Source organism: Chiloscyllium punctatum, chromosome 9 (assembly GCF_047496795.1).
Source record: "Chiloscyllium punctatum isolate Juve2018m chromosome 9, sChiPun1.3, whole genome shotgun sequence".
In the NCBI taxonomy this organism is placed as follows: domain Eukaryota; kingdom Metazoa; phylum Chordata; class Chondrichthyes; order Orectolobiformes; family Hemiscylliidae; genus Chiloscyllium; species Chiloscyllium punctatum.
The window spans coordinates 36,229,115-36,241,446 of record NC_092747.1 but is presented as its reverse complement, the minus strand read 5'-3'; the positions used below and the strand labels follow the sequence as shown (position 1 = coordinate 36,241,446).

Sequence of the window (12,332 nt, the reverse complement as noted above, 5' to 3'; positions counted from 1 at the left end):
CAATGACTTTATTTTCCTTAAATGAGGATAATGAAGGTTTTGATGGAATAATTTGATACATATTTTTGAGGCGCATGTGACAAATTTGAATGATATGGAAACTATTCTCACAGTCTGACTGAATTTGGGTTTAATAATGGGTTAATAAGTAGTGAGTTAAATAACTACATGTTGTATTCTGTACTTAGCCAGTGTTTTCAGTCAAATTTGCAAAATCACATTTTAAATACGAAGTAAAAATGCAGATTTTTCAGTACTTAATTAACCAGTTAAATTGTTTATGAAATGGATAGTCAAACAAATGCCCATAGTGCAGAAGTCAGGATCGGTGCCTTAGTTAGTCAGTGACCACATTGGATGCCCCACCAAAACATTGCCACTTCTTTTTGATCTCCTGAGGATTGATTCTTGTGCTTTTTTTTTGAGTTTGGTTTTCGGTGGGTGATTTAAAAATATCACCTGTTGTACTGAAGTTGCTCTTTAAGTAGATTTGCAAATCAGTAAATTCAGTTTCTGTACTCCCCATTATTACTGCAATTCTTCCTTTGTAGATTCAATGACATCCATGTTCCTATTCGTCTTGAATGTGTAAAATTTGCGAGTCACTGCCTTGTGAACCACCCAGATTTAGCAAAAGATCTCACTGGTAAGTATCTAGTTGACTTTTTTCATTTGTAAATTACTGACTGCTATCTTAAATAAATAACAAATCCACTTTATTTTCTTGTTTTGATTTTTCCTATGCCATCATAATAACACGAAATGAATAGATCCTGCTGATCATACAACACTTAATAATGAATTTAAAAATTTGGAGCAAAGAATTGAACAGTGACTATTACTGAACTTAATGTAATTAATTGCATAATTAGTGAAATTGCATATATTTCATTGCTTTACAAATTTTGAGTTTTAGTTGATACTAATCAAGATTAAAGCAAAAAAAAACCCCTCTGAATTGTAGTGATATTATCCTTTGGCATAAAATCAAATTCCTGGCAGTTTGCTAAGTCAGTCATAAAATAGACATTGAGTTGAAGAAAGGAATATTGCGTTGATTAAATGGATTCAAAGGTAAATTTTGATGGAAGAGAGTATAACGGTTTGTGATACCAGAACCTTCCAGAGCATTGGAGCTAGGTGGCTGAAGGGTGGAACTTTAGAATAAGCCAGAAAAAGAGTTCTATAGTGATTACATGCTGCAAGAGGTTATGGAGATGGGTCAGTCATAAAGTAAGATAAGCACAAGAATGAAAGTTTTAATTTTGATGCATGGGGAGTTGGAAACTGCTGAAAGTCTGTATGAGCAATGATGTTGAGTGGTCGAACTTGGTGTCCAGTAGTCCGTGGGTAGGAATGAATGAATCGAAATTTACAGAGAACAAGGGTAGGAGGGTGTTCACTGAATTTGTTTTTTAGTAGTAAGGAATTTGAGGGAAAAAAATGGGCAATTCTAATAGTGTGGAAACAGGCTCTTCACCCCAACAAGTCCACACCAACCCTCTGAAGAGTAACCCACCCAGACTCATTCCGCTATCCTATATTTACCCCTGATTAATGCGGCTAACCTGCACATCCCTGAACACTATGGCCAATTCACTTAACCTGCACACTTTTGGATTAGTGGGAGGAAACCAGAGCACCTGCAGGAAACCCACTAAGACATGGGGAGAATGTGTAAACTCTACACATTCCCAAACTACCAGAGGCTGGAATCGAACCTGGGCCTGGCGGAGTAGAATTAGTAGCTTATGAGTCAAGTCTAGTTTAGGTATGAGATGCTGATTTGTGGGAAGGAATGGTGTTGATGACTAAGCTAACAAGTTTGTGATGGGGCTCAACCATGGCTGTTGACTACTTGAGTGTAATTGGATAAAATTGCTATATGCCAGATAGATAACCGGGCAACTTTGTCGGTGCAGGAACAGAGTTGGGTTGTGTGGTTGAGCTTGGTGATCCATTTGTGAATGGAAGCTGATGTGATGTTGAAGCCTGTGAAGTGCATAATGAGGTTTTAAGGTATATCTTTTGGATATTGAAGGTAATATAGTGGATGGGAACCCTAACTATTGCTGCTGGTGGTTTAATTATAGTTGGTTGAAGTTTAGGAATAGGAACATGCAAGGCTGCAGCCACATGGAGGCACATGTTGAAAGCGTGATATTGTTGGTCATGTAGCAAGCTCTGGAGCTGTCAAAGAGAACAATGAGAGAATCATACACTACTGTCAGAGAATGTCACTTGACATGGATTAATTCCTGTATTAGTACTTTAGCAATGATGGAATGCTCATTTTGGAGAAATTGCAACATGAAATTTCCTGTGGAAAAGTGGACATAACTTTGGCAGACAATATACAGGTATTAGGTTATGTCCTCCTCAGGGAACCTTACTTAAATGTTGATCATTATAACAACTAATTTGTAATCTTTATTTATAAATTTTGATGCAATTATATTTAGATTTATTCTGTCTACTGCTGATTTCCCAAACTACAAATGGAATACTCTTTCTAAAGATTTCTGAGCTGAGCAAAGTGCATGACTTGTGATGTTGGTTATGAAGAGAGACTACTCAGAGTAAGGTTTTGACGGAGAAAAGATTGAGGGAAAGATAATCTATGTCCTCCTTTTGTCAAAGATGTTGTAGGACAATAAGGCTAGAGTTTACAAAGTCAAAGTTAACTTGGAGGATAACAGGTTTTAAAAATTCTTTCAGTCACTGATACATTGAACAAAATATATATCATGTAGTCAATACAGTGGTTTCAACTCCAAAAAGTTAATAAATACAAGCTCATTGAAAATTGCATTGTATGGATATATGTGGACAAAGATATGAAATGTCTCTACAGAATTTTAAGGTTCCTTGGCAAGGTTTCTTTGAAATTAAAATGAAGTGTTTCATGTGTTGATTGTGGAATGTGAATAAATAATCTGGAATTCAGTTTGGGATCGGGGAAAAATTCTGCAGAGCTTTCCCAAAGGAAATTAAGACCAGGCCATTTGCTTCCACAGACCACAAAATCTAGTCCATTGTGAATTCGAGCAATCTATTCAGAAGATATTTTTTATTTCGCAAGGTATGATTATTTCTAGTCACTATTAATTTTGAGGCTTTAGTAATTGGAGATGAATACAATAAATGAACATTGGGTGTTTTCTTGCGTCACAAGAAAGATGCTGGGAACGATTTATGTGTATCAAAACTTAATTCTCATTAAGAAACTCCAACATCTGTCTCCTTTTTTTTCACAGGGAAACCAACATGGGTCATAAGGTTAAAAAATATATGTTGTATTCTAGGTTTGAAATAATATTGTCACAATGCTATCTGTTCTAAGATCGTGATTTAGCAAATAGGGTACCAATATATTTCAAAAGATCTGATGTTGATAACTTGAAATGACAAATACTTTTATAATTTTTAGTTTCAACTTCATGTTTTTATAGTGAAAGCACAAGCTTTTTGTTGAAGGACCTGGGTGCTTTACTTTTAAAGCAGTTGTAATTCATTAAAATTAAAGAGCTCTTGCTACATTTCTCTTTCAGCAAGATGGTTCAATATTTCTGTAATGTAGTTCATAATGTTGAAGTTTTAAAATATGAAATAAATAACTAAGTTGTTACATTTTCACGTGACTGGTTCAGATGTATTTGTGACATTAATCATAAGGAGATCACAACATGGTTGAAATAAGTGAATTGTTGCTTCAATTTAAAATGCTAAATGGCAAATGATATATGAAAATGTTCAAAGAACAATTTGCCAGTTCCTTTCATTGGGATATGAGCCACACTTGAAAAATGTAATCACTAATACACTGCAAGTAATGTCACAGATAATTACATTTTAAGTAATTTTGTTCTCCTGAATGTGGGTGAGATTGCCAATGTTGCATTTCACACCTGTTCTTGAGTTGGTAAGAAGTTGTTTTGTGGTCTTTTTGAACTGCTGTTGTGCAAGTGGTGATGTTGCTCAGTTGATAAGGAATTTGAAGGTTTTGGCCCAGTGATGATAAAAACACTGTATTATGTCCACTTTATAGTTCTATGACTTGGCTCATTTGAAGGAACATGGAAGTAATAGTGTTCTAAAGGTATATTGCTCCTCCATTTTGTTGGTAATGTTACAGAGAACAGCTATTGACAGATTCTGAATTGTTGCAGTGCATCCTGTAAATGGACATACAGCACTGTAACTACCGAGTTTTGCTGATGGGATGATCATTTTGAGTTTGAATTTAGAGATGCTAATCAGGTTACTGTTGTGTTCTGAATGGTGTTATGTTTTGTGTTATTGGTGCTGCACTTGCCTGGCAAATGATGAATATTCCACCACACTCGTGATTTGAGACTTGAGGTGGATGGTCTTTTAAAAAGGTAAGGAATTGAATCAATGTTGTAAAATGCCAGCCTTTGCCCTGTACTTTACTTTAAGTCATGGTCTTGATTCAGTTTGTCCAGTTGAGTTATTACTGGCGACCCTCAATGTTATCAATATTGACATGGGGAGACATGGCACAGCAGTTACTGATGGGCAGCTTGATGGTTTGGACTGAAGCAGAATACAAAATAGACAGAATTGCATCTTCATAAAATTGAACTATTCTGGGAAACTATTGGGCATATTGTAATTATACAAATTGATTGATTGTTTTTGCAGTCTGTGTACATGTGTGTTTCCATGCTGTCCTTGGTTTTTCCCCAACATAGTTTATTGCTAGTGATTTATTTTTCACCTTTGTCATTTGGTAGGCAATCAATGGTTGTAAGATAGACAAACAGGCAGAAAATCACAGAAATACTTTGCAGGTGGAACAGAAACCAAGTTGATGGTTTGGGTTTGGGATTTTTTTTCTCAAAACTGGTCATGGACCTAAAACACTAATCTGTAACTAAGGACACTGCCAGACCTGCTGAGTACGTTCGGAACGTTATCTGCTATCTTTCTGTTACCTACAAGGCAGAGTTTCAGTCAACATCTGTTACTATTTTCTTTTTATAAAGAATGCTATGACTGAGCACTTGGCAAAGAATGATAAATTTGGATTGAGTCTGTGGATTTATGAAAGGAAGCCATTGTTTGACAAACTTGTTGGCATTTTTAAGGATATTACTTGCAGATCAAGGAGAAATGGACCATGTCATCGAGTCATGCAGTGGAGAAACAGACCCTTATTCTAACTGGTCCATGCTGACCATAATCCCAAATTAAAGTAGTCTTACCTGTCTGTGTTTGGCCCCTATCCTTTAAACGACCCTCATTCATGGACTTATCTAAATGTCTTTTAAATGTTGTGACTTTACCTGCATCCAGCACTTTCTCTGGAAGTTCATTCCACACATTAAGCACTCTTTTTCTAAAAACAAAACTACCCTTCATGTACTTTTTAAATCCTTCTCTTCTGACCATTCTAAAAATAAAATGCCCACTCATCTTGAAATCCTCCACACTAGGGAAAAGACACTTACTTTCTGAATCCCTTTTGAGTTTAATATTCTTCCTGTAACAGGGCAACCAGATCTGGACACAGTACACCAGAAGAGGCTTCATCAATATCCTATATAGCCTCAACATGATGTCACAACTCCTCCACTCAGTGCGCTGAGCAATGAAGGCAAGCATGCTGAATACCACTTTAACTACCCTACCTATGATGCAAACTTCAAAGAATTATGTACCTGAATCAGTAACTGTCTCTGTCTCTGTCTCTGTACAACAGTACCCAAGGCCCTACTTTTTAATTATATAGGTCCTGACCTTGTTTGGTTTACCAACATTCAATACCTCACGTTTATCCAAATTAAACTCTATCTACCTCTCTTCAGCTCATTGAGTCAATTGATCAAGATCTCCTTGTACTCTAGGGAACCTTCTTCACTGTTAACTAAACCACCAATTTTGGTGTCATACGTAAACTTAATAACCATGCCTTTTATGTTCTCATCTAAATCATTTATATAAATGACAAACAAAAATGGACCCAGCACTGAACCCTGTGGAACACTGCTGGTCACAGGCCTCCATTCTGAAAAATAAAACCCGATATCACTGTTTCCTACCATTAAGTGAAGTTTGTACTCAATTGGCAAGCTCACCCTGAATGCTATGTGATCAAACTTTACTAAATAGTCTACCATGCAGAAACTTGATGCTTCAATCTTTTTGGTTGCTTCGTTTTAAAAAGAACTCAATCAAATTTGTGAGACGCAATTTTCCTTGCATTAAAACCATGCTGCCTGTCCCTAATCATTCTTTGCTTCTCCAAATGTAGCAAATCCTATCTTCCAGAATCACTTCCAACAACTTGCCGAACACTGAAATCCGACTTGCAAGTTTATAGTTTTTAGGCTTCTCCCTGCATCCATTCTTAAAACAAAGGCACAGCATTAGGCACTCCAATCATCTGGCACCTCACTTGCTGTTATAGATGGTACGACTGTTTCTGCAAGGGTCCCGCAATGGAACATCTTTAAAATGGTAAGAGGTTGGAAAATGTTAATGTCCAAAGTGACCTGGGTGTCTGTGTTCATGCATTACTGAAAGCTCTTATTCAGGAAAGCAAATGATATGCTGATTGTCATCGCAAGGGGATTTGAGTACTGAAGGAAATACCTAACAGAAATTGTATAGAACATTAGTGAGTACACATCTGGAGTATTGTGCAGTTTTATGCTCCTTTGTTTAAAGAAGGAAATAACACATGGAGACTTGTCACAGAGATATTTGGCCTAAATGGACTAGCATGAAGCCTTTGTACAGCTCTGCCAGCTTCGACGCATGTGACTATCTTTGTCTTTGTCTTAAGATGCAGTGTTACTGCTACTGTCAACAACCAGGTATCTTTAAATTCTGAAGAGGTGTCCAATTGGATTCAAAACATTTAACTCTCTCCCTCCTCAGATGCTGCCAGATCTGCTAAGACTTCGTTTTTATCTTTGGTTAGCCTGGTATCTGTCATATACGTGTCTCTTAGTAATGTAATTACTTTTACCAGCCTTGCTAATGTAACCTATTTGTTTAGAATCTAATAAACTACTGTTATTCTACTGAAGGCTTTAGAATAATACTTCACTTTTTTAATACTAGTAAATTCTGTAGACTTGCATAATAGGGAGGATTTGATGTAGCATATCTACCCTTCAGAAGATCCAAGCAGAACCAGCTAAGAGCATCTCTCTCAGTGATGATAGTGATGGATGTTATTGCTGGAATTAAGGAATCATTTAACAGTGCACAGAATTGACAGCAATCCAAAGAGAGACCAAAGAAATCTTTTATAAAAGAGTTAGTCATCCAAGAATCCAGCAGCTTTTTAAAAGAAATGAGCATCCAGTAGCTGCAAAACCTACATAAAGATGATCCAACATAAAGATGATGGTGGGGTAGGGCTCCTTAGCTAGCTCTCCAACAGCTTTTCTTTTACTTACCTCTTGTCCTGACCTCGGCAGCAACGAGGAAACCCAGCACTGACCTTGTGGCAATGACAAGTGACCCCAGTGTGGACTTTTTTGTAGCGGCAGCAGATGAGCACCTATTTTTCTGGGGTGAGCATGGGATGTGGTATCTGAATCAGCGGCTGTTACGTCAGCAGAGGTGATGTCGGCAAGGTAGGCCCAGTAGCAGGACATTATGCCTGAGGACCAGTGACTTTGTTGTTTGAGTCTAGTGCTGGTGATGGCGAAGCAGTGGCGGAAAGGCATCACTGTGACATCGACGTGGGCCAGTGGCAAGAGGTGTGACTGTGACGTTGGTGGGTCTGATGCAGGTAGCCAAGGAGAAGCAGCGCAGCGGTGAATGATTCGTGCCTGAAGAATAGCAAGTTCAGTATTGGTTGGATTTGGTGTGGATGGCAGCAAGGTGGTAAAGGAGGGATGGTGGCGTAGACGTTGATGATGAGCTGGCTCAGGACTGATGGACTTTCTGTCTCTCAGTTATATTTTTGTTTTTCTTTTCCTTTTAAAACTGTTCAAAATGGCACCATATTGTGGCAACAGTGGAAAAACTCTTCACTGTGTATTTTGTTTCTTTCGCTATGTAAAATACATATGACAGTAAAAATAATTTATTCAGTCATTGATTGGGCTGGAAGAGTGTTGCTCAAATCAACCAGAACCTGGGAAATGGTGTTTAAAAGCTTGTAAGGAATAATCTCATTGAGGGTACAAAAGCTAAAACCTGTAATCCAAGAAAGAAGCAGTTGAAATTTGACTCCATATGCCTGTTAAATTCCTTCGGGTGAAAATAGCTGTACAGCAAAATTCTGATTTGAAAACTGAAGGAATGCTACAAGAATTTGTTGTTAAGATAATTAAAAGCTGTAGAATAATTGTCTCAAATCAAGGTCGGTGTTGAAGAAATTCTTCAAATCAAGAGTACTGTTCAGTTTATTGGTGACAGACAATTTTATTGAAAATAATTGTTTTCTAACCAATGGAAACTTAAATTGTGTGATCAAAAATATTTGAAGGCATGAAAATACTATGGTATTCTTGTTATTTTTTTTGAAAAAAGGCATATATCAATTGGGAAAGCAGTAGAAAAAGTGCAAATTGTCCATTTGTTGAAAATGACGGAAAACTTGATGAAAATGATGTGAATACTCCAATACTTTCAAGTATGTTTACAAAGTTAAGTTTTTTTTTAAATTGAGAGATGCTTTAGAGTTTTAAAACTTTGCATTTTTAAAATGGGGCTGTGTTTTAAAGCTATTGCCGTCACGAAGTGAAGCAGTGTGCAAATAAACAGAATTGGAGCAGTGTAACACTGCATCATAACAGTGACAGAGACAGCTACGTGAGCAGATGAGTGTGTGTTTGTGAGAGAGAATGTTAGTTTATTTTTGCTTCCTGTTGCATTATCAGCAGTTTAAAGTTTAATTATAATTGCAAACCGTTCCTTTTAAGCTGGAAAATCTTGTTCAATTTTGATTAAAAATTGAACTGAAACCACCAACCAACTTAGCTGACGATACAGTTGAGTTTGTTTGGTATTTTAAATGTTTCCATAATTTGAACTGAACAACTGATATTTAAGAAAAGTAGAGAAAATAATTGCACTTCCAGTCACTTGCAAGGTTACAGATACTTCAGACAGAAATAAATTGATTTTCTATGAAAGAAATAATTCATAAGATATATAGAATTGCTTCAGGTTCACACTCCACATCATAAACAGAAGGAATTAAACACTGCTTTAATCTGTCGGGTGATTAGCAGACCGTGTTATTTGCAGACGAAAAGTAAAAGAATATAACAAATACCTTTTTCTGTTTAAAGACATTGAATTACTGTTTTACTTTTACGAACCAATCATTATTAAAAGAGTAAAATGCCTAGAAACTACTTTTTATGGAAGTCAGGTTGACAATTTGAATGGACTTGGTATATTGCCTAAAAGTTTTGAATATGGTGCATTAATAACTAGAACGAATTAGGCGAGAATTGTCATTGGAATTTCTGATGCAATCCTTTTAAGATCTCTCGCAATTGAAGCAAGATCTCAACGTGGAAAAGGCTGACCAGATAACATTAACTGAGTTTTGGGGAGAAACCACTGAAAAATTTCAGTAGCAGAAGAGCAGATTTATTCCAGAAGTCTGAGAACCTATATATTTCACAAGGTACAAATACGCAACAACCACACAGTAAATGAGCCTTTTGAAGCTAGGAGTCTCTGTCTAAGAAAAACAATGTTAAAAACTCAAGAGTGGCACTTCAGCAAGGAAAGTGGAATCTTTCGAAAATATGTGTGGAAGACTGAAATAGAAACCATGCTGGCTACTTCTGCAAAGATGTCAATAATTGACATTTAAAATTTATTCACAAGTTTTTTTTTGATTTCTACATTTTGTTTCAACCCTTGTATGATACAGAAGCAAGATTTAGTTTCAAATAAAAGCTGACTGAAGCCTTGAAAAATTGCACACCCTCTGCAATCAGCTCTGTTCATATTGTTATGATGTGCAGGTCGAACCCCTCAGCTAATTGAAACCAAACACCCAGAAAAGCTCACCTCTCCTCACCTTGCAATCTGCTAAAAGTGTGAGTGAGTGAAAGAGAACTCCTAATTTCCACGGTTTAAAGGAAAATAACAACTTTATTTCTCGAACATAAAACAGAAACTATTAACAAATCTAAGCTTCCTTTTCCTTAACTAACTTTACTATCTGACCCCAACTCTATAAAAATGCTGCTCCAATAACACAATTATTAAATGTTACATGACATTAACTTTAATCTCAAGTCCACACTGTCTCATCTCTTTTCCTCCAGCCTTTCTCTTCCCGATTCTTCTGTCCTCTCTGGGGTTGTCACCTTTCTTCTTACTGCAAGTATTTTTCTAGCAAAAGGTACCTTTTTGATAGATGGTGCCTTCTGACTACTTCAAAAATTTTTTCATATTAGGTGGGCAGTTAGCTCTCTGGATCTACGGCAGTTGCTCTGACCAATTTTCAAAATGCCTGCCTTTTTATTTAATGCCCCCAAAATTGTTACCTTTCATTGATCAGATGTTGTCAATACAATAAATTCAAACTCCTGGGCATAATTTAAATTTGAATCGCTGTCAAAATTCGGGTGTACATTTAACAGCCATTTGCTGCATGTATCTATTTTGGTACAGCCTGTCTCTTAGCTGTTCTGTTCTGGCAGCTATGGCTGTACTTTACTTTAAAATTGAGATCTAAAATTCTATCTAAAAGTGAACATACATTTTTGACTTGGTAATGGTATTAAAATACTTTGTTTTCCTCTATTTTAGTAACAATCAATTTTAATGCACTGGAAGACCTGATTATTGTTCCCATCTATGGGAAGATCTTTAGTGTTTCATTTGATTAGCACGTAGGTGATAAAGCATTCTTTTACAGTGGTTTATTTGCCTTTCATAGTTCAGTACAAATTCAAATCTGCTCTTTCCCTTTCTAGACCAACTCAGAACAACCTTAAATAAAGCTCTTTAATATTCCACCCAACCCCAAAGAAATTGTCAAATGCATTTGCAGGCATTTAAAAATAAATATTCTGAAGGATAGATTAGGAAATGTTCTTCTTTCAGAGCCTCAGTAGCTTTTCACTAGAGACATTATTTTGTTAAAACCTCTGAAAAAGGGTGGCTTTATATGTACCCATTTTTTTTTAGTTTGGTTATTTTTCTGCCTAGCATTTGCTTCAGACTTGGTCAATTCTATTCTCTGTCTTTTTTGATTGACAGTTTGCAGTATGCACACTATTCATAACGTATGATTTTAGATGAGGGAACAAAGTGGCAAACTTGGAGATATTGCAATGAGATAAAGCTGGGTGGGAACATGAACTGCGGGGGGAATGCAGAACTGCTTCATTGTGATTTGGATAAGGTGAGTGTGTGGGCAAATGCATGATGAAGTATAATTTGGAAAAGTGTGATGTTACGTTATCCGTTTGTAGCAAAAAAAAGGAAGGTGGATTATTATCAGAATGGTGATAATTTGGGAAAGGAGGAGGTGCATTGAGACATGATGTCTTTGTATACCAGTCACTGAAAGTAAGTATGCAAGTGCAAGCAAATAGTGAAGAAAGCAAATTGTCTGTTGGCATTTGAGTGCAGGAGCAGGGATAGAACATAGAACATAGAACAATACAGCGCAGTACAGGCCCTTCGGCCCTCGATGTTGCGCCGATCAAAGCCCACCTAACCTACACTAACCCACTATCCTCCATATACCTATCCAATGCCCGCTTAAATACCCATAAAGAGGGAGAGTCCACTACTGCTACTGGCAGGGCATTCCATGATCTTACGACTCGCTGAGTGAAGAACCTACCCCTAACATCAGTCCTATATCTACCCCCCCTTAATTTAAAGCTATGCCCCCTTGTAATAGCTGACTCCATACGCGGAAAAAGGTTCTCACTGTCAACCCTATCTAACCCCCTCATCATCTTGTACACCTCTATCAAATCACCCCTAAACCTTCTTTTCTCCAAAGAAAACAACCCCAAGTGCCTCAGCCTTTCCTCATAGGATCTTCCTACCATACCAGGCAACATCCTGGTAAACCTCCTCTGCACCCGTTCCAGTGCCTCCACATCCTTCCTATAGTATGGCGACCAAAACTGCACACAATATTCCAGAAGCGGCCGCACCAGAGTCTTATACAACTGCAGCATGACCTCAGGACTCCGGAACTCAATTCCTCTACCAATAAAAGCCAGTACGCCATATGCCTTCTTCACTGCACTATTTACCTGGGTGGCAACTTTCAGAGATCTGTGTACATGGACACCAAGATCCCTCTGCTCTTCCACACTACCAAGTAGTCTACCATTAGCCCAGTAATCCATCTT

General features: G+C 37.2%; 1 protein-coding gene across 2 annotated transcripts in view; it reads left to right on the top strand.

The window, feature by feature from the left end:
* pds5b (PDS5 cohesin associated factor B) overlaps positions 1-12,332 on the top strand; it is a 245,239-nt gene that overhangs the window by 103,559 nt on the left and 129,348 nt on the right. For both annotated transcript variants that reach the window (XM_072577231.1, XM_072577232.1), the window contains exon 10: positions 552-646. In XM_072577231.1, coding sequence (XP_072433332.1) covers positions 552-646 — 95 coding nt within the window. The remainder of the gene's footprint in view (positions 1-551; positions 647-12,332) is intronic.